General features: G+C 51.3%; 1 protein-coding gene across 5 annotated transcripts; it reads right to left on the minus strand.

Annotated features, from left to right (window-relative positions):
- Positions 1 to 466: 466 nt before the first annotated feature.
- On the minus strand, positions 467 to 21215 carry FLCN (folliculin). Of its 5 annotated transcripts, none has more exons than XM_087825737.1 (12): positions 21135 to 21215; positions 13259 to 13523; positions 11928 to 12074; positions 10691 to 10912; positions 9695 to 9855; positions 7921 to 8012; positions 5920 to 6107; positions 4953 to 5066; positions 4058 to 4181; positions 2678 to 2809; positions 2449 to 2554; positions 467 to 1753 (listed from the first exon to the last, which is right to left on the minus strand). In XM_087825737.1, exons 2-12 carry the CDS (start codon positions 13499 to 13501, stop codon positions 1552 to 1554), a joined length of 1731 nt encoding a protein of 576 aa, XP_087681863.1. In that variant the 5' UTR covers positions 13502 to 13523; positions 21135 to 21215; the 3' UTR covers positions 467 to 1551. The 5 variants fall into 5 exon arrangements, with proteins under 5 accessions (XP_087681863.1, XP_087681864.1, XP_016071114.2 ...); XM_087825738.1 differs by lacking the exon at positions 21135 to 21215 and adding an exon at positions 20937 to 20973; XM_016215628.2 differs by lacking the exon at positions 21135 to 21215 and adding an exon at positions 19251 to 19619.
- Between the last annotated feature and the right edge of the window lie 2635 nt (positions 21216 to 23850).

Consider the following 23850-nt stretch of genomic DNA (forward strand, 5'->3'; position numbering starts at 1 on the left):
TTATTCTAACCATATGTTCTGTGATTGATCCCAAGAAAACTTCAGTTATCAAACCAATAAAACCATGTAGTCAACATTTTATAAAAATACATCTTTATTGTTTCAATGTTCTTGAATGGCACATATACGTAGTCATATAAACTTAGTCTTCGTGTTAATACAAATTAACCAAATGAAAGGTAACAAATCAGTAAAACTGCTGGAAAATCCCTCCAAACCATGAACCCAATACACACTGAGATGATGAAATGTTATCTTAAATCACCATACTCTGAAAATTAACTGCAGCCAAGTGTATATGTTTAAAGAAGCAATAAAGAACAAAGTGTGGAATAATACAGTGAGCCAGGCAAGTCAAACGGCTCCATTGGATGTTTCAGCAAAGTATAATCTTTGTATAACAAAGATGAGGGTTTTGTCCTCAAACTACAGGGTAATTTCAAAGCAATCTCAGGAGAGTATGGTAGTCACATGACTCCACAGCATGAACTCCTCGGTGTCCTATGAGGAGGAAATACAACCTCTTGACCCAAAGGCCCTTCCCAGAGTCCTCACTCACACCAGGTTCCTAAAAATGACTAAGGATCTTGAAAATTCACAGTAGCAGAAATATGTACATGCATGCATATAAAACCTGGAAAACTCTTGCTGAATTTCAAAATAGAAAGCTTTGAATGTTAACCTCGAGAGAAGGTATGATATCCTAGCTGGAATACCCAAGTCAGGGCTGGCCTGATTTGTCTTCCCTATATAATCCTCACCCACAGGTGTGTTTTTTTAAAATAAATCTTTATTGATTTCAGAGAGAGGAAGGGAGAGGGAGGGAGAGAGAAACATCAATGATGAGAGAGTAACTTCAATCGGCTGCCTCCTGCACGCCCCCGACTGGGGATCGAGCCTGCAACCTGGGCATGTGCCCTGACCGGGATTCGAACCCCAATCGCCTGGATCCTAGGCCGACGCTCACCCGCTGAGCCACACCTGGCCAAGCTCCATTGATTTTTAAAGAGGGAGGCAGGGAGGGAGGGAGGAACATTGATGTGGGAGAGACATCGATTGGTTGCCTCCCACATGCACCCTGACTGGGACCGAGGATCAAACCTGGAACCCAGGTCCATGTCTTTGACCGGGAATCGATCCTGAGACCTTTCACTGTGCAGGCCAACGCTCTACACTGAGCCACACTGGACAGGGCTAAATTTTGAGATCTGAGTCCATGAGAGGCATGAGACACATTTCCCTCAGCCTTCTCTCATAGGGCTGCACAAATGCAGGGGACCTGTCCCTTGTCCTATGTCTCCCGCTGTCCTCTTCAGGCTGGAGCGATTGAAACAGCTTGTGGGATGATCCCAAGGACTACACTGAGCCCAAATCCCACACACAGGCAGAGTTCAGCCCCAGCAGTGGACATTCCATGCTAGGAAACAGCTCTGTGCCAGCAGTTCAGGGTGAGAGAACAGCCTGGGACTGCCACCAGACACCTCCTCTCTGAGCCCAAAGGCAAGGATGGCTGTCACCACTTCCCAGAGGCATCAGACTTCCATGGTGGGCTCAATTGCGAGGCTCTGTGGCTGTGGGGCTACGGACTGTGGACATAAGGTGTGACTTGTAGGTTTTGCTCAGGCCCGTCATCCAGAACTTGAGCAGCTTGACGTTGTCCTCCTCGGATGCTCCAAGGATACTCAGGAGCTTCTGGGTGTCCTCTTTGGGTCGACTGTCCACCTTGGTGAATTTAAAAAGGACCTTCACTTTGCTGTAGAAAACCAGAACAAAACACTCAGATACCACAGCACAATCTCCAGAGTTCTAGTCCCGCAAGTGAAGCTGAAATTCAAACTCTCAGAAGAAACAGCACAGCAAGGCTGTAGCCCACCTGCAGCCTGAGGATCTTTAGTGTGCCCATCAGTTATAACCCTGGGTAACATGGCTAGTGCATCCAAATGGGGTAAAAGGAGAGAAAAAAATGTTTCACTTAAATTCATCAAAGGACTTGGTTGATCCTAAGCTTCACTGTATTATTTTAAATCAGGACAATGTTTGACTAATTAAATTTGACAAAAAATTACTAAGGCAGGAGAACATAAAGTAACTTACTTTAGTAAAACAGGAACATCTATTATCTGACTTTAAGATTTTTAAAGATAATTAAAAGCAGCAAAAATAACTGCTTCCCTTGGAGGCAGGTGTCACCCCCATCTCACAGAGGAACAGCCTGAGGCTTGGGGGCACTGGGTCACTTGCTTAGCGTCACTCGGCTAACATATTAAGTGGTGGAGCCGGTATTTGAACTCACACTGTTAGCCTCTACTCTAGACTGCCTCTCCTGGTAGTCACGACCTCACCTCTTTTTCTGAAACAGCTTCTGGTTCTTAGCAGACACACTCCTGTCAGCAACCGAGCCCTCCCCACTCAGAGATCAGGCTCTAGGTGTCCAGATAGTGTACTTACTTCATCCACTCTTCCTTGAGGCAGATGAGGCACTGGTCAACCACATCCACAGACAGATTCTGGTTGGTCAAAGCAGCTTCTATCTTATTCAAAATGGTTGGGCCAACTGGCAACAAGAGTCAGGGCAAAGTAGGCAGGAGGTGTCAGCACAGGGCGGGTGAGAGGCAGCCTCAGCGCCTTCCTCCCACCCTCATTCTGGTGAGAGGTAGCCCTGCTCAGCAGCACCCACCTCGGTCTGCAGCTACAGGACTTCCACTGGTCACCACAAACTCATACTTGCTGAGAGACTGGTCCTCCTCACACCCGATGGGGTGGAGACTGGAGTGAGTGGCTGAATGCACCTCCACTATGACAGCAAATTCTGCAGCAACACAAACGCATCGCTCCAGTTAGCGCTCCTCTTTGTTCCTTTCACAAGCCCATCTTATTCTGCTGCTCAAGTTATCTGGTCATCTAGGAAAGAACTCATCTCCTGAGATTAACGCTTTGGCATTTAAAACTTTCTGTGGTTTATTTGTAGAGTTAAGTTTAACTTTTGTCTCAGTTAAACTAACAATATATTATTTTACAACAACTACTAATTATATACCTCAATTCCCTTAATACTAAACAGCCCTATGACCACTAGAGAGAGGTCCCACTATTTCCCCCATTTTGCAGACAGGGAAACAGACTCAGAAGCCAAGTGACTTGCCCGAAGTCACACAACTAGAAGTGGTAAGACTTTCAAGCCCATAACTGAAACTAGTGCCTACCCAGAAAAGGGGCACTGCCCTCAGGCACTCAAGACCCAGTGTGGGTGCTGAATGGACAAGCAGCTCAGGGCTGCTGAGAGCCAAATGCTCCGCCACTGGACCTCCCACCACCTGTGAGCACAGTGATTGCTGCCCCTCACAGACGTCGGAGAAGTCTTGACTGCCTTGGAGGATGGCATTTGCACCCAGACTGACTCCTGAACTTCCTAAACCAAAAGTGAGGGATGCAGATTAGCTTCTTGGAAGTTACCTGGAGGAGTAAGCTTGTCAGAGGTAGAGCAAGCCTCACTCTACCAATGGATGTGGAAGATGTATTTAAGGTGCATAAAAAAGGGGGAGCATTTGAGATTGTGCTCCCCAGCATATGTAATCAGTTTTGACTCGAATAAACTCGTTTTTTAAAAGACACATAAAATGAAGAAAAACTTGGAGAGGACAAGCACGAGAGAACAGTGAGAGCAAAGGAAGACCGCGGGACGGATGGAGTATGAAAGCACGCTGTCGGGGTCTAGCAAACCTCCGGCTGGAATCTCCATGGCACCCGACTCACTCGCCAATGGCACTTCAGTACTCTGACATCCTCTGTGTAGTTCCCACTCCCAGGACTGTGGCCCGCCCCTGACTAAGAACCATGCCCCAGCAAGCCACCCTTATTGTGAAACTGGTCCTGTCCAACCCTCCCCCATTTTAAAGACAAAGCAGAGGCCCAATGGCAACGGGAAAGCTGGTCCTACAGCGTGGGTCCTCCTGCTTCCGAGGCCAGCAGGCAGTCTCCTCCAAGGCACAGCTAGGATTCCGTTCCACTGCTAAGCCCTGAGATGCAGGAACTCGGACCAGACAGGAAAGGCACGCACCTGAAGCGAGCACGTGGGAGGGGATCTGCACATGCGGGCTGAGCCCCAGGAAGTTGCACCGGTAGGCCTCCTCATACTGGCTGCTGTACGGGATGGTGCGGACACAGCCCACTGGCAGCATGGTCTAGAAAGGAGAGGGGCTCAGAGCTGACACCAGCGGGAACACGCCCTGCCCCTGCCTGTCTCCATCTTCCACACTCCTCGGGCCCTCCGTCGCTCGGCATCCCTGGCCGCTCAGCCCCCTGGGGTGTCTCCTGGCTATTGGTCAGGCATAACTTGTGCTGTCTTTTGCTTTACACTGTTAATTCTTATATAATTCTTTTATCTCGCAGCTGTTTGTCTCTTCCCTCATCCAACAAAGAGATTATAAGCTTTTTGAGAGCTTATAATGTGTCCTATTCATTTGTGCCCTCATAGGCCTAGGTAAACGGGAGGCACTCGCACACTTTCTAATGACTTAAACACAGGAGAGCCAACCTCAGGCCTTGGCAATACTACCCCTCTGGCACGGAGACAGCCTGCTGCCTGACTCCCACCCACCTCACCGAGGCTGCTCTGCGCAGCGGCAGTGCTCACAGACCTGCTTCTACAGCAGCTGTGAGCCATTCCAATGGCTTCCGAGAGGGATTCAGGGATTCAGGGACTGAGGATGGGGAGAGAGGGTGATTAGTTATCAGTCTAGAAGGAGAGCACAGACTCCTTCCACTGGAAATAAGAACCATAAATGACTGTAATTTTTAACAGTGGATAAAGAAACTCAGACTTAGGTTCAGGAGTGAACTTCTGCACTGAGCCATCAATGCATCCTAACAGTCACACCAAAGTCAGGGTATTTTCAAACCCACTAAACAAATACTATCCTGCTATAAAACGTGCAGTAAAAAGATACCCTTACCCGAAGAACTTCAAAAGCTGACAGGACAAGGTCTGTATCTCTACTTTTCCAGATCACCTGGTTTCCCATGAGAACATGCCAGGCCAACATGCGGAAAGACGGGGCACCCAGGACCTGAAAAGAGAGTTCAGAGCTTTCTACCCTGAATGTGCTTCCTGATGTTATTTGTGTTTGTCTAGAAACTTTCTCTGTATGGTAAAGGGAGGCAGGTCAGGAGATGAGGCTGAGTGACTTGCACAAGATCATAGGAGGCAGGTAGAAGTCCCCAGATTTGTACCTAAAAACCTGATCCCAAAACTCTCACACATTTTATAAACCTTTTTCCCAATTTTATTTTCAAAGCCTTGAAGCAGAAAAAGTATTAGCTTTTTGCAACATCTACCTTCTCTCTCTACACACCCCTTATTTTGCGGAACCACTTGGAAGTAAGTGGCATCGTTACACTTCAGGACCCATCAAGAACAGGCTTCTCTGACACACCCAGAAGGCCACACCCCAAAAGGCCACACGGATGCAGCAAACCCAATACCCAGGGCCCTGTACAGCCAGTATCTTTCAGCCTGGCAGTCACTGAAGAGTCACGGCTGCTGTGCCGTCCTGTCCTGTCCTGTCTGCTTCAATACAGACCAGCCCTCCCCCCACCCCACTCTTTTCTTCTTCATCCTCACCAGAGGATATGAGTGTTTTTTTATTATTGATTTTTAGAGAGAGAGGAAGGGAGGGAGAGAGAAACACCGCTCTGCTGTCTACTTATGTACGCATGCACTGGCTGATTCTTGCATGTGCCCTGATGGGGAATCGAACCTGCAACCACCAAGGTTCTTGGTTACTTCTAACCACCCAGTCCCTGCCGGGTCTTGAGCATGATAAGCCCAAAGGACTAAGGGTGCTGGAGGGAGACGAGCTGGAAGGTGAGGACTGGGCTCTTCTGAGTTTCTGATGGGGGCTCTATCCCTCTACCACCTACCTGTCTCATGTGCCGAAGGGACTTAAAGACAGACAGCTTTCGGGGCTGCCAGTTCTCACAGTCTGAGAGCAAGGAAGAGTCTGTTGGGCATTTGGTCAGCTCCCGCCCTTCTGCACCCTCTGGCAAGACAGGGGCTTTTTCCTCTTCAGCCTCAGAGTTGTCCCAGCTTTCTGATTCCTCTTCTAAATCTGCACGATTGACAAAAACAGCAGTTATGAAGCATGCTGCCCGCCGGACTCCTCCACTTCCGCATGCAATAGTCTCCTTACATGACCACTTCAGCCCAGGGCACCCCATGGTTAACCTACTAGGGGTTATGGATTTCTGGTTTTGGCCAGTCCTGTACACTATTTTTTTTTTTTTTTTGGTGAACCCTCACTCAAGGATATTTTTTCCATTGATTTTTAGAGAGAATGGAAGGGAGGGAGACAGAAGACAGACAGATTCACTGATGTGAGAGAGACACAATTGGTTGCCTCCCACACACGCCCTGACCAGGGCTGGAACCTGCAACCCAGGTACATGCCCTTGACTGGGAATCAAACCCACGACCCTTCAGTGCGCAGGCTGACACTCTAACCACTGAGCACACTGGCCAGGGCTGTGCTACTTTTTACCCTAGGAGCCTTGGGGTGGGTTGGGAGGGCCCAGTCTGCTGCATAGCAGCCCAGAGTCTCTCTGTGTTATAAAGTGCGCACCTGCAAGACTGCAAGCTGGTCACTGGCAGCGGGAAAATTCAAACCAACAGTAGGATGACTACAGCTTCTATTTACTGAGCTCCTCCTCAAAGGGCTTCCACACATCACTCATCCTTTCAGCTGTCCTAAGGTCAATACTATTCTCATTTTAAAGATAAAGAAATCTTCGTTTTTCCGATTAACCTTCTTGACAATCCTCACACATGGAGACCACGAGAAGGGGGCTGTACCGACTGATGCACACAGAACACAGCGGCAGAGGCAAGGTTTGAAGCCAGGTCTGTCCGACTCCAACGTACGTGCTCTGAACCTCTTTGTGACTAAAATACAGACCAAGATATGACAGGAAGCCCTAAAAGCTTGTCCTGATGTACTTGGCTCCCTGTGTAAGTAAATCTCATCAACATACTATTTTTACCAAATTCACTAAACCTCAAAGTTTATAATCACCACAATAATACACTATTCTAGGGTCAAATGATCCACGACTGCAAGGTGTTATCTTTTCTGAGCATATTCTGCTCTCGCTGAAACTCTGCTCCCTTTTCCCTACTCAGGAAAGCGTCTGAATGCAAGCACATACAAGTCACTTGGCTACAGGAGTCACCTTGAAACAGCTCCAATGTATCAAGGTCAGTTATTTGCAAATTGAAGCACATCAAGCATTATTAGAAACAAACTACACACAGCACGCACCAAGCCACGAATCATCTCTGAAGGAAGAGCACAGCCAGGATCGAAACCAGAGGCTCCTGGGCTGCTGTACTCCCCTCAGAATCCCCTGGGAAGTTACTGAACCCACACAGGCTCCTGAGCCCCAGACACGAAGATCTGATCACAAGCCCGGGGAGGGCTGCCCAGACACCAGTGAGGCTTGGGAACCAATGCCCTGGATGGAAACCTTGGCTCCAACTGAATGAAGCCTAGTATTTCATTGCTAAAGAGACAGAATAAGAGGCTGTCTAGAAAGGCCAAGCACTTAGTTAATGATAAAATACAGACAAGGAAACATTCAGTCAGTCAATCCTCTGCACAGACCGAGCCCTAACAGTGGGTTTTCCCAGCCTGCCTGGGGTCATAAATTCTTTCACTGGATGGTTCGGGAAAATGAGACAGGAAGTCAAAATAAAATCACCAAGATTAAAGGGCAAGCTTTTGTGCAGATGCTCCTCATAGGGTTATTCACCCTAGGGTCCCCTTCGCCAGCTCTTTCTGCTAGCATGGAGGAAGGCCAGGTGGCTGGGATGGTCCCCAGTGGCCACTGCAGGCAAAGGGCTCCAAGCACAAGCACCTCCCCGCTCACCCGCAAGCTTCTCCATCTGGACCAAGGTGTCCTCAGTGGGTGCGCCCTCCAGGAGCTTCTCTGTCAGCCGGCTGCCACACGCTTTCAGGAGCCTGGAGAACAAAGCTGTCACGTGTCCTTGCCACAGGAAAAACTAAGCCTGAAGCCTCAGGATCTAACTACCAGTTTATAGAAAACAGGGTAAAAGAATATGTTGAGCAATAAATAGCACAATATGATCAACCAAATATGAAACACAAGGCCCCGGTCTCCCAGCAAAAGGCATGGGAAAAGCAGGGGTGGGGGCGTAGAAGACACTATTCTAGACCTAGCAATTTAGAACGAGCTGTGTTCTGATCCAATTTAAACATCAATTCTGAGGCAAAACAGAAAAAGTGAACTTGGATCGGGCTGGATGATACTAAGAAATTCGTCCATTTTGTTGGACATGATAATGGTTTCATGGTTGAAAGGATACAACTGACACCCGCTTTAAAAAGTTCAAGAGAAAAGTGAGGGGACAGACGCAAAAGCAGCACAGTGCTGGCAACTGCTGAAGTGGGAAGGCAGGGATGCACTTCACTGGACTGTTTATTCTCTCTGACCTGTTAAAAGTTTCCCTAGTAAGTGATTTTTACGTCGGATGGGTGGGGGTTCAAGGTCCTTGGGAGCTGCACTCGAGGACCCACATCTGAGGAACATCACCCACCAGGAACGCAGACAAGCCTAGACTTCAAGCTTACACTACACAGGAGTGAGAATCTGGGGGAGTCTTGGAAGGAGCAGATCTTGCAATGGAGGAACAGAAACAATCTGTGGCCAGAGGACTAACGGGTCGTTTCCAGTGTGTCCACAAATTCACTGACACCCCTCCCTTCAAAGGAAGACTGATCCTGTCCTTGGACTAGGCTGGCCTGTGACACAGCACATTTCTAACAGAGTACGTGCTGGAAACAGCCGTGCGTGACCTTGCACACACCACCTCGTTCTCTCTGCTCACTCACTCCGAGGGAAGTCAGCTTGTGTGTCCACATAGCGAGGAGCTGAGGCCTCCTGCCCACAGCCAGCACCAACCTGCCAGCCCCATGAGGAAGCCAAACCTTCAGAAGACGCAGCCCCAGCTGACCAAAAACTCAGGATCTGAGCCCATGCTGGCCGGCTAGCCACTCTCCAATTCCTGGCCCACAGAAGCTGTGCACAATAAATGCTTACTGTTGTTTACAAAGAAGGGAGGTCACTCGTCCAGGAATGGGGCTATCGTTTCCTTTTTCTCTTTTTTTTTTTTTTTTAAGAGGACGTTTACTAAAGCTGGGGACAGCGAAACGAAAAAGGGCCTAGGATGGAAGAAGCAACAGGAGAGGGACTAGCCAGGGAAATGAGCCCAGGCGGGGCGGCTTTGGCTCACTAAGAAGCCAGAGAAAAGGGGGCCTTGGGGACAGGTTCAGGAGTTAGCCTGGGATGAGCTGCTGCTGCCCATTGCCCCCTAGGGGCAAGCCTCATGGGGTCCTTCAGAGTTTAGGAGGTGCAGGCCTGTGGGGGAAGAAGGGGAAGCCGGGAGGAAAGGCATGGGTGTGCTCCTGGGAGGGAGCGCGCCTGCGCTGGGAATATCATTTTAAAATCATGACTGGGAGTGAGTTCTATATAAACACATCTTGCACATACTCCTGGGAAACCTGCATCCAGTTCAGTGCTCACTAAACAAGTACACACCACAGAGGCACCAATGACTGTCCTCCCCGAAGTCGTGTACTGCTCTTACTCTAAGAGTTGCTGGAAGACTTGGGAGCCTCATTACCAAGCAAAGGAGGTGTGAAGGCACGCCCACAAGTTGTCATCGCTCGTCAAGGACGTCAGAGACCGGGCGGCGTTCCCGTTCCTTTGGTGCAAGAACGGAGTGAAAGCTGTGTTCATCCTCTGGGCACGCTGTGGGCATCCAAACTGCTCTGCTTCAAACACCTGGAATGCAGAGGAGGGCAGCCCTTCAACAAGCAGCACCGGACAAGCGCCGGGCATGCAGAGACAACCTCACGAGGGCCACTCCTGGAGCCTGCCCCATTCTGCCTCCCCCGTGCAGGGAACAGAAACCGAGCAGTCTCATAATCCCACAGAAGGGTCTGCTTCCCCACTCTATCAGAAGACACCCGAGCAGAAGAACTGGCGAGGTTTCTCCTGTACCCTCTCCTGCAGCAGGCCCAGTAGGCACTCAATGGACGTTCGGGTGGCAGGTGTGCTCTCCGAGTGCCTCCAGTCCTCCCCTTCCAGGCACATGGAGGTGTTCACTCAGAGCTCGTGGGGGAAACATGACCAGTACCCTTTATTCCCTCCAGCAGGCAAGTGAGTAACATTCGATACGGCTGGCACTCCACCTGCCAGGACCCCGACAATGAGTAGATGCCTCCAGTTCCTTAACAGACAAGCAACGTGAATAAGGGGAAAGCTGTGGTTTTAAGTGACTGAGGTTTGAGGGCGGTTTGCTGCCAGAGCCTCACCTGTCCCACCCTGAGAGAGGCAATGCCAAGCTGGAGGTGGTGGGTTGCAATGAAGGTCAGAGGATGCAAACAATGGGGTGAAGCCAGAGTCTGACTGCAGCAAAGAAGCCAGAGTTGAACAAGACCACAATAGACTTGAGAGACCAGGAAAGCTGGTCTGAGTGACTGCGAGGCTCATGCCACAGTCCTGCTTCTGAAGCCAGGGGACGACAATGTAGACAGAGCAGCCACCGCAGGACCACATGCTCACACCTACGTCAGTGCACAGCTTGCACCCCCTGCCCCCCTTCACCCAGGGTCACCTTGAGTGCCTTGCCCTGGAGTTCATCAATGATCCCTCGGATCTTTCCAAGCAGGAAGGGCCAGGAGTTGATGAGGTAGATCCGGTCCATCATGATGGCAATGATGCTGTACCAGCGCTGGAAGCCCCTGGCCAGGCTGTCCTTGATGAAGAAGGTGTGGCTGAACACGAACCCATGCTGCTCATCCCCAAAGAAGATCGGGCCTTCACGGCCAGGGCAGACCTGGGACAAAACAACGGTCACTCCGGACACAGTCCTCTCCTTGCTTCAATGATACAAAATCAAACCCCTGGCTCAGATTTTTCTTTCTGCACTTATTAGCCACCACTAATTATACAGAGAAGGGGAAAAGTAGGGATGAGAGAGGAAAACTTCACTTTTACCTGCTCTTGGGATCAAACTTTCTAAACATAACATTTGTTATCATGGAATGCAAGGGCCAGTGAAGTAGGTTCATTGCTTTTTTCTGCCCTGAGCCATAAGTAACTCTACACAAATAAATCTATCCCAGACTCAAATTTGCCAACATCACTCTGAAAAATACTGGAGAGCTGGCAGGTCAAAACATCCACTGCAGAGTCCATGTAATAAAATCTGCATGCTTCATCTATAGGAGAGAACTCAGGTCTCCCTCATACACAGCCATGCTCACTTTACTCTCAGCTCAGTCAGACAAGACCATCTGCCAGCCAGCAGACTAGCAGCAGAACATCAAGAGGAGGGAGGAGCCAAGGTGAGCACATAGAACAAGTGAGAGCTACGAGTGAGGGAGCTCAGCGTGTCCGATCAAACGGGCATGGTGACGGGAAATTCTGTAACTCAACAACAGCAGTCATCTAGTTTAGAAACAAATGGATTCACTCTGCAGTAGAGTCTGAGAACACAGGATGATAGAGAAAATAAAAAAGGTGATGTCTGATATGACAAACTACATATCCTGGAAATATATCATATCTTAGAAATATGTTCCATTAAGAATGAACAAGTAACAAAAGTCTGGTGCTTAAACTGATAAGCTGGCAATCACTGAGAGGACTGGAGCCCAACACAATGCATTCTGGAGTTTCAGAGAACAGAGGCTACTCTGTGCCCCACACACTGGTCTGCTGTCCCCTTCACGACAGGACTGACTCAGTCTTTCTTTCCTCGGCCAACACTGAACCTGTTTGGGGAACCTTGGAGTGTATGAGATCCCCAAAGGGACAGCGGCCTCCCTTCCCACATCACAGGCGGTCACCTCACAGCTCAGGCTCCGCACACAAGCCTGGCGGACAATGCTGAAGAGCTGGGGGTGGCTGGGGTGCTGGTGACTGACATACTTAATCGAAGTCTCTTTATCATGGCTGATGTACCCGGGGTGCCCCGCAGCAAGGGATCGACAGCCCTGCCCGTGGGAGGAAAAAGAAAACCAGTTAGTCCGGAAGCAGACGACACACTTTCTTACTCTTATGCAAATCCAAAGTAGAGAATTCAATCTATTTTCATTTAATAACTGGCTCGGAGAGTTATACTTACCTGAGGACTTCAATGTTCCTGACCAGGAGAACCAGGATGCAAAGATCACAAAGGCTTTCACAGGGTAGCTATAACAGATCTAACCCACTGAGCACTTGTGTAGCAGGTCTTACAAAACACTCCGCAGCCCTGGCCAGTGTTGCTCAGTGGTTAGAGCATCTGCACACACACCAAAGGGTCCCAGGTTCAATTCCCAGTCAAGGGCACGTACCTGGGCTGCAGATCAATCCCCAGCCCAGGTAGAGGCATGTGCTTGGGCAACCAATAGATGTTTCTCTCCCTCCCTCCCTTCCGCTCACCCTAAAAATCAATGGAAAAAATATCCTCAGAAGGGGATTAACAAAACAAACAAAAAGCTCTGCACACTATCTCGTTTATTCCAAAAGGCAGCTTTATGAGATAATTAGTGAGAATCCCCATCATACAGAAGGCAAAACTGAGGCTCACGGCTTCGAAGTGCCTCACATAGTGCTCTCTGCTGGCTTCTGTCCTTGGTCCTGACACAACCACTTGGCAGGGATCTCAGGAAGAGGCCACAGGCATCAGAGTTGGTGTGAACAAGAATCCAACACTACCTCTGATTTTGGGTCCCAACCCAGGTCCCTCATGTGAAGAAGTGGCTGGTAAGGGAACTTGAACTTCATTTTCCCAGAGCTCACGAAGCAGCCCAGAGGAACGTCCAGGACCCCATGAGGAGAAAACGCCCCGAGAACACCAACAGAGAGGATCAAGGCCTGGGAGAGGCCACTGTGAGCAAGAACGTGTAGGGGGTGGGCTGCAAGGCAAATGTGATGGTGGTGACGACATATGTTGGCAGAGAGTGGGCTGAAAAAGCTAAATCTAGGATGAAGGGAAAGAACTAAAGGAACATAAAAAGCAGCAAACTCATTCCATGGAGAATGGTCTGCACACATCACCTGAAGACCACACCTTCTGTGAGGTCCCTCCATTGCATCACAGGGCCTCCTGTTCGCCCCACGAGGGCCCACACACAGCACAAGCACAAGCCCCTGGAGAGAGAGAAACGATCCCACACCCCCAAGAGACACTTGCCTCGCACATGTCCGATTTTTTGGGTCCTGGGCTGCTGGACTCTGCGCTGGCCCCTTCTGCTGGGCTATGAGTGCAGATTCCACTGCTCATCTGAATGCCGCCTTCCTCCTCCTCGGCCTGTTCACCTTGGCCAGGGCTGTCCCCAGCCCCTTTTGGAAGAGGAGCATGAAGAACCTCAGTGCAAAAGAGGGTGCGAGGGCCATGGAGCTCACAGAAGTGACAGAGAGCGACGATGGCATTCATGTTGCCTTGGAGACCCACAGGCCTGTGTTGGGAGAGAAGGGAAATGCCATCAGCTGGCATCACCACAGCACTGCCAGCACCTGTGGAGCACAGGGCCTGGGGAGGTATCATCAATGGGCTCCCATCCAGCAGAGGTGGGGTGCCCAGCCAGGCGGCACTGGCTGAGCCCCATCCTGTGCCAGAGCTGCACTCGCACAGCGAAAACAAGGCAAACACAGTCCCCTGCCCATGAGGAGTCACACAAAACAGGAGGAAAAATATAATTCAACCATCACACAGAAAACCCTTCCGTTAGAAGCGTGAGGGCTCCGAGGCAGACAGGGCACAAGGGGCAAGGTCTGGGGGATGTGACGCTGTCCTCAGCAAGCTCACCCTCTGGGAGGGAGGGACACACAAGCAACTGCTTACTCTGCAGTGACAGCAGTAGGAATAAAAAAGCACAGTGGCTCCGGGACAGAGAATCGCTGGAAGAGATGCGATGTGGTCTCAGGCAGAAGGCAGAGGGGAGAGAGCCAGGCTTGGAGCCTGAGTGTCAGCGGAGTTGAGGGAACGGGGCAGAAAACCAGGAGGAAGAAGGTTTTGGGGATCATTCTAGGCCATAGTAAGACCCTGAACTTTTCTGACGAGAAACTAGAGAGTCTTTAATAGGTTCCAATGAGAAACATGATAAATTTGAATCTTAACTTAAAAGAATTATGGAAGCAGAGAAAGCAGCTGCAGGGAGAAGAGATGGTGGCCTGGGCTAGGGTGAACAGGACAGTCAAACCTGGAATACAACCAAGGCAGAGCCAGCCAACTCTGCTCATGGGTGGGCTGTGGGGCGTGAAGAAGGGAGCCAAGCCATCTGGACCAGTAAGAAAGGAATGTGGAAGACTGGAGGGCAAGGAGGAAGAAGCCAGGAGGCCAGGCCTGCTAAGCCTCCAGTGGAGACAATGGCAGGCAGTGGGAGTACAGGGCTAGAGCTGAGCGGGACAGTCAGTCCTGGGTGGGGACAGGAGCACCTCAAGGGAGCCCGGACTCCTCCCCAGAGCTTAGATGTGAAGGGGAGGAAGAGTTAGACAGGGTGACAGATAAGGGCAGGCACTGAGGCGAACTCCAGTGTACCCAGAGACCAAGTGAGCAAAATGGGAATTGTGAGAGAAGCAGAATCCTGGGGGAGGCAGCAGAGGATGGGGTCCAGCACACAGGCTCAGAGCCGAGAGAAGGGCTTGGCAGCAAGTCGGCTGGGCAGTTTGTGCATGATAAGGGAGGGAGAGCAGGGGATGTGAATGCAGACACAAGTGGTCCTGGCTGGGAAAAATCAGGCAAGACCGTAAAAGTGGGAGCATTCCACTGGGCGGACAAGCAGAAGGGGTCTGGAAACGAGAACACAGGAAGAAAGGCAGAGGTGGGACAGTGATGGCTGGCTCACGTGACACGTGTGACAGAGGAGAGCCTGGGAGCCAGGTTAGAGGGAACATGTACGCTCCAGTCCCACAGTGTCCAGGACAGTAGCCATGAGCCAGCACTTTAGAGTTAAATAAACTGAAAGGCTACCTTCCTCAGTGTCGCTCACTGGCCACATTTCAGGTATTCACTAGCCACATGTGGCTCACAGCCATTGTGTTAAAAGGGCAGTGCTGGTCATGGGACATTTCCATCATTCCAGAAAGCTCTATTAAATAGCCTTGCTCAAAACAAACAGGGAACCATTTTAAGTTCCTGAATGTCTGACCTAGTAGTGCACACGGGCCAGGTTTTAAACCCTCTTCTCTTCTGGAGACCCCACCAGGCGGGACACCTCTGTCCTCACCCTCTGCAGGCATGGGCATGCCCACAGCTTGGCCTGAGGCGCCTGCCTGGGGCACTGAACCTACTGGGAGGCAAAGCATCAGAATATGGACATGCATGGTGGGGTGGGGAGTCCCCTGGGGGAGTGCACCCTGGGGGGACAGCATCCTCAACAACCTGACTTAGGTGTGCCCCCCAAGCAGCCTCCTGCTCAGAGCCTGCTTCCTAGCCTGCCCAACTATGCCACCCACCTGATGTTTTGCAACCAACCTCTCAGCTGATGTGGGGTGCCACAGCATCAGTCCTCGTACCTGAGGCAGGAGCTGGAGCTCAAGTGCTCAGGAATGGCAGAGGCCAACCAGAACAGACATCTGAAGAGAAAGCTCGTTGGACAGAAAGTCAGGCCTGGGGATCACACACAGGGACACAAGGGGTGGCTGGCAGGTATGAAGAGCCAGGGCACTGGATGTTCCTGGAGGGAGTGGGTAGCAGGAGCGGAGACAGAGTTTAAGAGATAGGAGGACGTTACTGGAAATCCTTGAGAGTTACGAGCCTGGACTAAAGTGTCAGAGAGATTGGAGAGAAAGGTCCCAAACACTCCTCATAACCTTCTCCTGGCTCACTCACCATTCAGCCTCTCTTTGTGTGTCCCCTGCTAGGAGAAGCAACCCCCACCACTCTCTCTCCCTTCCCCTGCTTTATTTTACTGGAATGAACATTCTGAGTGGAGAGGTTTTGTCTTGTCTACAAGGTTCTCAACACATGGTAGGCACCAAATTAATACGTGTTGGGTAAGATGATTGAGAAGCTGCCCACAGAAAGATGATGGTTGTTGCCACAGAATGTGGAGAGCTCATCGAGGATATCCATGAGCAGGAAAGGTTTAAGAACACAACCATGGGGAACACCAGAGTCCAAGAGCCTCTTGTCATGGGAACCAAATAAACTGAATTTAAATAAAGAGTGCACATGGCTCACTACAGTGAAGTCCAGGAAAGTAATGGATTAAAATTCTATTGTGGAGACAACATGAAACTTAACAACATCCACATCATGGAGGAACCAGAAGGAGAAAAAAGCAAGCAAGGGATAGAGAAGCTGTTTGAAGAAATAATGGCAGAAAACTTCCCTATCAGGTCAAGGAAAAAGTCTCACAAGTTCACAGAGAGTCCCAAGCAAGAATAATCCAAAGAGACCCAGGTCCAGACACATGATAATTAAGATGCCAAATATTCAAGACAAAGAAAGAATCTTAAAGGCAGCCAAAAAAAAAAAAGGGAATCTGTTACCTACAAAGAAGCTCCCATAAGGCTGTCAGCTGATTTTTCAATAGAAACACTTCAGGCCAGAAGGGAATGGCATGAAGTACTCAAAGTAATGAAAAGCAAGGACCTGAATCCAAGACTACTTTATCCAGCAAGGCTATCATTCAAAATAGAAGGTGAAATAAAGAGTTTCCCAGACAAAAGAAGACTAACGAAGTTTATCACCACCAAACCAGCGCTGCAAGAAATGCTAAAGAGGCTGTTTTAAGAAGAAATTGAGAGAGAGAGGAACACAGGCATAGAAAAACTGACAATAAATACGTACTTATGAATAATAACCCTACATGTAAATGGATTAAATGCTCCAATCAAAAGACACATGGCAGCAAAATGGATAAGAAAACAGGACCCATATATACACTGTCTACAAGAGACCCACCTCAGAACAAAAGGCATACACAGGCTGAAAGTGAAGGGATGGAAAAAATTTTTTCATCAAATGGAAACAAACAAAAAAAAGCTGGGGAAGCAATACTTGTATCTGACAAAATAGGCTTCAAAACAAAGGCCATAAAAGAGACAAAGGTCAGACATCTCTCGAAGCAATATTTTTGCCAGTATGTCTCCAAGGGCAAAGGAAACTCAGGAAAAGATAAACAAATGGGACTACATCAAACTAAAAAGCTTCTGCACAGCAAAAGAAACCATCAACAAAAGGAAAAGACAACCCACTGTATGGGAGAACATATTCACCAATGATATATCTACTAAGCGGTTAATTCAAAAAATAAATAAAAAACTTGCACAACTCAACACCAGGAAGACAAACAATCCAACTTAAAAATGGGCAAAGGACCTATATAGACACTTCTCCAAAGAGGACCTACAGATGGCTAAGAGACAGGAAAAAATGCTCAAGGTCACCAATCATCAGAGATGCAGATTAAAACTACAATGAGGTGTCACCTCACACCTACCAGAATGGCTCCATCAACAAATCAATAAACAAAAAGTGTCAGTGAGAATGTGGAGAAAAGGGAGCCCTAGTGCACTGCTGATGGGAACGCAGACTGGTGCAGCCACTGTGGAAAGCAGTATGGAGTTTCCTCAAAAAATTAAAAATGGAGCTGCCTTTTGACCCAGTGATCCCACTTCTAGGAATATATCCTAAGAAACCTAAACACCAATCACAAAGAACTCATGCACCCGTATGTTCACAGCAGAATTATTTACAATAGCCAAGATCTGGAAACAGCCCAAATGCTCATCAGATGAATGAATAAAAAAGCTGTGGTACACACCCCAGACAGTGTGGTTCAGTGGTTAGAAAGTAGGCCCGTGTAATGAAGCGCCGTGGGTTCGATTCCCTGTCAAGAGCATGTACCAGGGTTGCAGGTTCCCTCCCTGCCCCATTGGGGCGTGTGTGGGAGGCAACCAGTTGAGTCTTTCTCACATCAATGTTTTTCTCTTTCTCCCTCTCCCTTTCCCTCCCTTCTACTCTGAAAAGCAATGGAAAAAATGTCCTTGGGGCTCGTTGGCATGGCTCAGCAGTTGAGTACCGACCTAGGAGCCAAGAGATTTCGGTTGGATCCCTGGTCAGGGCACATGCCTGGGTTGTGGGCTCGATCCCCAGTCGGGGGCGTGCAGGAGGCAGCAGATCAATGACTCTCTCATCACTGATGTTTCTCTCCCCCCCGTCCCTTCCTCTGACAAAAATAAAGATGTATTTAAAAAAAAAACAAAAAAACCCCACAACACTGTGGAAGAGGGGGGAAGGCAACCACTAGTGGAATAAGAACCAAGGAAGACGTGTAGGGACCCAAACTAAAGGCAGAGGTGTTAACCCTGGAAGAGGCCACATCGTCCTTTGAGAGGCATGAAAGAGAAATGAAGATTACTCCTAGCAAGGCATCCACATAAACGTAGCATTTGGCCACGGTTCCTCCCATCTGTAGAGCATCAATACGAGCCTTTACACTCAGCAGCATCACACATCCACTGTCCAGCCTAGGCCAGAGCATCCAAGGCCATTTTCAAATGGGTCAGGTAGGACAATGGCAGTCATAGGCCTGACACTTTGTAGGTAAAGAAGAAAACCAGAGCTAATTCTAAGAGGAATGGACTTAGTGCATGAGAAAAAGTCCAAGCAGGTTCCAGCCAACCTCAAATTAGTTTCAACAGCAGTATTTCATAAAGGATCTCTTCAATGCTAAAAAACAGTTCTCATCCTTCCTGCTCTCGGTTAGAAGGCCAGTAGCCACTGGAAGGGACCCTAAATAACACTCAGCTCCGGAGTCACACAGGCCTTCTGGGTTGGGGGAAAAAGCCTGTCTCCAGCTTTACTGGCCATGCCACGTCAGGTATGTTCCTCACCCTCTCTAAGCACCACCTGCAAGCTGAGAAACAGGGGCCATACCCCACCTCTCAGAGTTAACCACTACAACTGGAGTAGAACTCTGGGCAGCTCATATGAGGTCAGCTCTATTCACTCTCCCATTCCAATCTCTGCAAATGTTTGCTGGGGAAAAAGTCTGGTTTGAGTACGCCTAACAGTTCTTCCTTTCCAACAAGCTTTCCAGAATCCAAGGAAGAGGCAGAAATCTTCCCCTACCCAAGAGGTAGGGTTCTTGCCCATGTCCCCCTCCCACAGTGGCAGAGCCACACCAGGGCAGTAACTTCCCAGTGATCCTCCCACCCCTGTGATGTGCCCTGACCTGGGTCTATTTCACCACCACTTCCTGTGGTCTTCTCATAGGGCCACAGAGGACTGCAAATAAATGCAGTATTGTAATGGCTCTTCATCAGAGGTCAGCATCAGAATCCCCACAGCTTCTTCAACTCGCCTCCCTTCAGGAGCCTCATTAAGCCAACTGCTGGGATACCAGCACTGCAGGTGAAAAGTTCCGGAGCACTGACTCCTGAAGAGGCCCACACAGGCGGCTCTGTTTCCGCAGACTTCACGTGGGTTTCTGTTTACAGAGCTCCCTGCTGTGTAACACTGGAAGGGCAAACGCAGTGTCATGTGCCACTCTTACGCAGTCATTTGATGGCATTGATAACCCTGTGCCTCCAGTACTTTCTCTTCTGTGACCTGGGGTCCCTCCTGCAACCCTGGGCTCGGTCCAAGGCTGGAGAACCAGTACCTCCTTCCAGTAAGCTCCTCCTTGCCCTCGGCCTCGGATGGCTGCTGATGACCACCTCAGACCTCAAGGCACAGGAACCCACCCCTGGGCTAAACATACAGGAAACAAGGATGTGTCTGACCATACCCACCCAACTGGAGAGAAATGCCACCCACCCTCCATGGAGGCCTGATCTAGGCCTCAATGCCTCAGAGGGCCGCCTGGGAAAAAAGGAATGAAGACGCACGTCCTCCCTACACCAGAGGTGAGGAAAACCGGGAAGGGGCCGGGCTGACCCGGCGCCACGGCGAGCGCGGCCCCCGGACCACGGCTCGGTTCCGTCCCGGCAGGGCGCGCACGCGGGAGGGCGCGCACCGGGGAGGGCGCGCACCGGGGAGGGCGCGCACCGGGGAGGGCGCGCACCGGGGAGGGCGCGCACGCGGGAGGGCGCGCACGCGGGAGGGCGCGCACCGGGGAGGGCGCCCCTCGGCCCCGCAGAGAAGCGGCGACGCCAGCCTCCCCATCCCGTGGCGCAGAAACCAGCGGCTAAGCCCTGCGGCGCGCCAACAGACACGCTTCTTGCCAATATGACACCAACAACAAAGTTGGTATAATCTGTTGTTGTGTTGGCTGCTGTCATTTTTTTCGACAACCTAAGGAAAAGAGGTCGGTGCCCTGACTGAAGTCGGATATTGCGTGTTTTAAAATAAAAGTTCCTGTGGGGCTCGGGTAGAAAATCGCTGCTTTAGAGTTTACAGATGTGCCCCTCCCTCATCTCGGGTCCTCAGCCCCCCCACCGCGGCCCCTAACCCCCAATCACTAAACGCCCCGATCAATCACTAAACGCCCCGATCAATCACGAACCACGCCGATCAATCACGAACCACGCCGATCAATCACGAACCACCCCGATCAACACGAACCACCCCAATCACTAAACGCCGCGATCGACCAGGAACCACCCCGATCGATCACGAACCACCCCGATTGATAACGAACCACCCCAATCACGAACCACCCCTATCAATCACAAACCACGCCGATCGATCACGAACCACGCCGATCGATCACGAACCACCCCTATCGATCACGAACCACGCCGCTTCACCAACTCGAAGCTCGGCTGCGCCCCTCAGCTGACCCGGAGGCCGCAGGTCCGACGGCGCCGCCCGGCTGCCGGCCCGTCCCCGGCCGCAGCGCCGCCCCGAGCAGCCCCCTCAGCCCCCGCACCCGGGCGCGCTCCCCGCCTCCTCGAGCGCCCGGCCGCCGCGCACTCACGGGACGCGCCAAGCCGCCGCCCTGGGCCTCAGTCCGCAGGGACCCAGTGGCCTCCCGGGGCTGGCGGTCGGACCGCTGCGCACCTGGCAGCGTCTTTCCTCCCGCGACCCGCCCTGTGCCCTTCCTCGAGCTCGTGGGCCAGACGCCCGGCCCCGCAGGACGCCGCCGGCTCCGCGCGAACCCGGGCTCCTAACTCACCCGGCCAACAGCAGCCAACAGCAGCCAACAGCAGCCGCAGCGCCTTCTCCGGCGCCGGACTCCGCCGCGGCCGTACCACCCGCCCGGGCCGCGGAGGGGCGCACGGGCCGTACCATCCGCCCGGGCCGCAGAAGGGCGCACGCGCCGTACCATCCGCCCGGGCAGCACGCGCCGTACCATCCGCCCGGGCCGCAAAGGGGCGCACGCGCCGTACCATCCGCCGGGCCGCGGAGGGGTGCAGGGGCGCCGGCCGAGGGCGCCCCTGCCCCTCGAGGCAAGCAGAGCCTCGCCAGCCCCACACATCCGAGAGGCCCGCTCGAGTTGGGTCACTCCGAATCTGGCCGGGAACCGAAGCCGCTGCCCGGCACCTCCCTCTCCCGCCCCCTATTCCCAGCCCCCCACCAAAAAGTACGAAATGGTTCAACCCCTGCCGAAGGGAGCTATTGGAGGAAACCACTTCAAGAGGGGGGAATATTTAAATTTTAAAAAGGAGACAGAACGTCGCAACCTTATAAAAAGCACTGTAATTTATCTTACAAGTCGGTTTTAAACCGATGGTTTTTACTAACTTGCCGATGAGCCCCGTCTTCGGCGGGCCGTGCGGGAAGACGGCGGGAGGCGGCGCCCGCGCGCCCTGCAGCGCCCCCAGCGGCGGGAGGCTCGTCTCGCCCCCGGCGGGCGGGCCGGCGTGCGCATGTGCGGCATTCACACCCACCCTCCCCGGTGAACCTCGAAGTTCTGAAAGTAGAAAAGTCAACTATTAAGTAATAATATTTTTTAAAAACCTGGGCGCTTGTTAACCTACTTAAAAATTGCCTTTAGAGGCGTGGGTGCGGGGTGGGATGTAGGGCCTCGGGGTGAAGCGCTGCGGCGGTGACACCCTCCGGCCCCCGGTCCCCGCGGCCGCAGCCGGCTCCTTGGCGCCGGGCGCGGGCCCCTGGAGCGCTGGGGAGCGCCGCCAGCCGCTGCGCAGAAGTGGGGGGTGGCTTCCCCCCCCCGCCCCCCTCTGCGGGTCCCCGCGGCGCTGGGGCGCGGGCTGCGGACGAGGCTGGCGGGGGGGGGGGGGGGGGGGGGGGGGGGGGGGGGGGGGGGCAGGGCGGCGAGGCGTCGCTTTGCAGGTTTAATTGTTTTTACCAGTCCAATTCCTCCGATGCTGGGCAGCACCAACTTCACCCATGGGTGCGCAAAAGTAGGTTAATAGTGATAAGTGGTAATACAGGAGCAAACTTTCCTGCACTGACGACTGCAAGCCTACGTTTGGGCACCCCTGCATGTTGCTAGTAAACCACAGATAACCGCTGAAGGAAGGGCAGCGACCGGGAGGCTCCGCCCACCTGGGATTCTACCCCCTCCCCCGGGTCAGGTGCCCGCCGCTGACCGCGTTTGCACCCTGCTCTGAAAGCCTCCGTGGGCCGTGCGAGGACTGGGCCGCCTCCTGTGCAGCTGTGCCTTTCCAGTTTCTAGAACAAAACATTTCTAACATTTGTGAAACTGAACAGGATGCACCCTGAAAACGGCTACAGCAGCCCTGGCTGGTGAGGCTCCGCGGTCAGAGCCGCAGCCTGCGCACCAAAGGGTCGCGGGTTCGAGTCCTGGTCAAGAGCACGTGCCTGGTTAGGGTCCATCTGCCCAGTCCAGGGGTGTGCAGGAGGCGCCCAGGTCCAGGGGTGTGCAGGAGGCGCCCAGGTCCAGGGGTGTGCAGGAGGCGCCCAGGTCCAGGGGTGTGCAGGAGGCGCCCAACGGATGTGTCTCTCTCGCATGGATGTTTCCCTCTCCCCCCACCCCCTCCCACTTTCTAAAAATCAACGGAAAAAAGTCCTCCCATGAGGATTAACAAGAAGATGAAAGTGGCCAGAGCAGCAATTCTGACTGCAAATGATTGAGTTCCACAGTAGTAAGCAAAGAAGTTATAAAATTGCAAAAACTGCCCTAGCCAGTTTGGCTCCGTTAGAGACTGGGCGGGCGACTGGAGGGCCCCCGTGCCATCCGACCAAGGGCAGGACCTCGTTGCAGGCTAGATGCCCAGCCCTGGCAGGCACGCAAGTGGCAGGCAACCCATGCATGTGTCTCTCACGTCGATGTTTCTCTCTCTCCCCCGTCTACTCTCTGAAAAGCAATGGGAAAAATATTCTTGGTTGAGGATTTAAAAAAGAATGTATTTTAAACTGCAAAATTTTAAATCATTTTCATGACTTTATTTAACGAGATTAACATTTTTTTCTAAAAATCCAATTGTATATTTTATTGCATCCATCAGGAAGGTGCTTTTTTTTTGTAATCTTGTGGTTTTTTTTCCCCATTATGTCTTAGTGTTAACTGTGTTTTATTGATTTAATTTTTTTAATTTTTTTATTTTTTTGAGAGAGAAACAGCAGTTTGTTGCTCCACCCAACCATGCATTTATTGGTTGGCTCCTGCATGTGCCCCACCAGAGAGAGATTGAATCCACAACCTTGGTGCACTGGGACAATGCTCCAACCAACGAGCCATCCAGCCAGGGCCAGTGTTAGGTGTTCTTGAAACTAACATTGGTTAGCCAGGTTTTAAACCCAAGGGAAAAAAAAATTTCTGTCTTGTAGCTTTAATTGGAGGAGTCAACTCCCTGAGTTTGTTAGCGGAGGAACCACCTTACTCAGATTACCCTTATTTCCATGGATAAACTAATGCAAGTCCAAAGTAGGAGAAGGTTTATTCAACCACTGCCATTTTCAATAAC

Source organism: Miniopterus natalensis, chromosome 17 (genome assembly GCF_054644295.1).
Source record: "Miniopterus natalensis isolate mMinNat1 chromosome 17, mMinNat1.hap1, whole genome shotgun sequence".
Taxonomy (NCBI): domain Eukaryota; kingdom Metazoa; phylum Chordata; class Mammalia; order Chiroptera; family Miniopteridae; genus Miniopterus; species Miniopterus natalensis.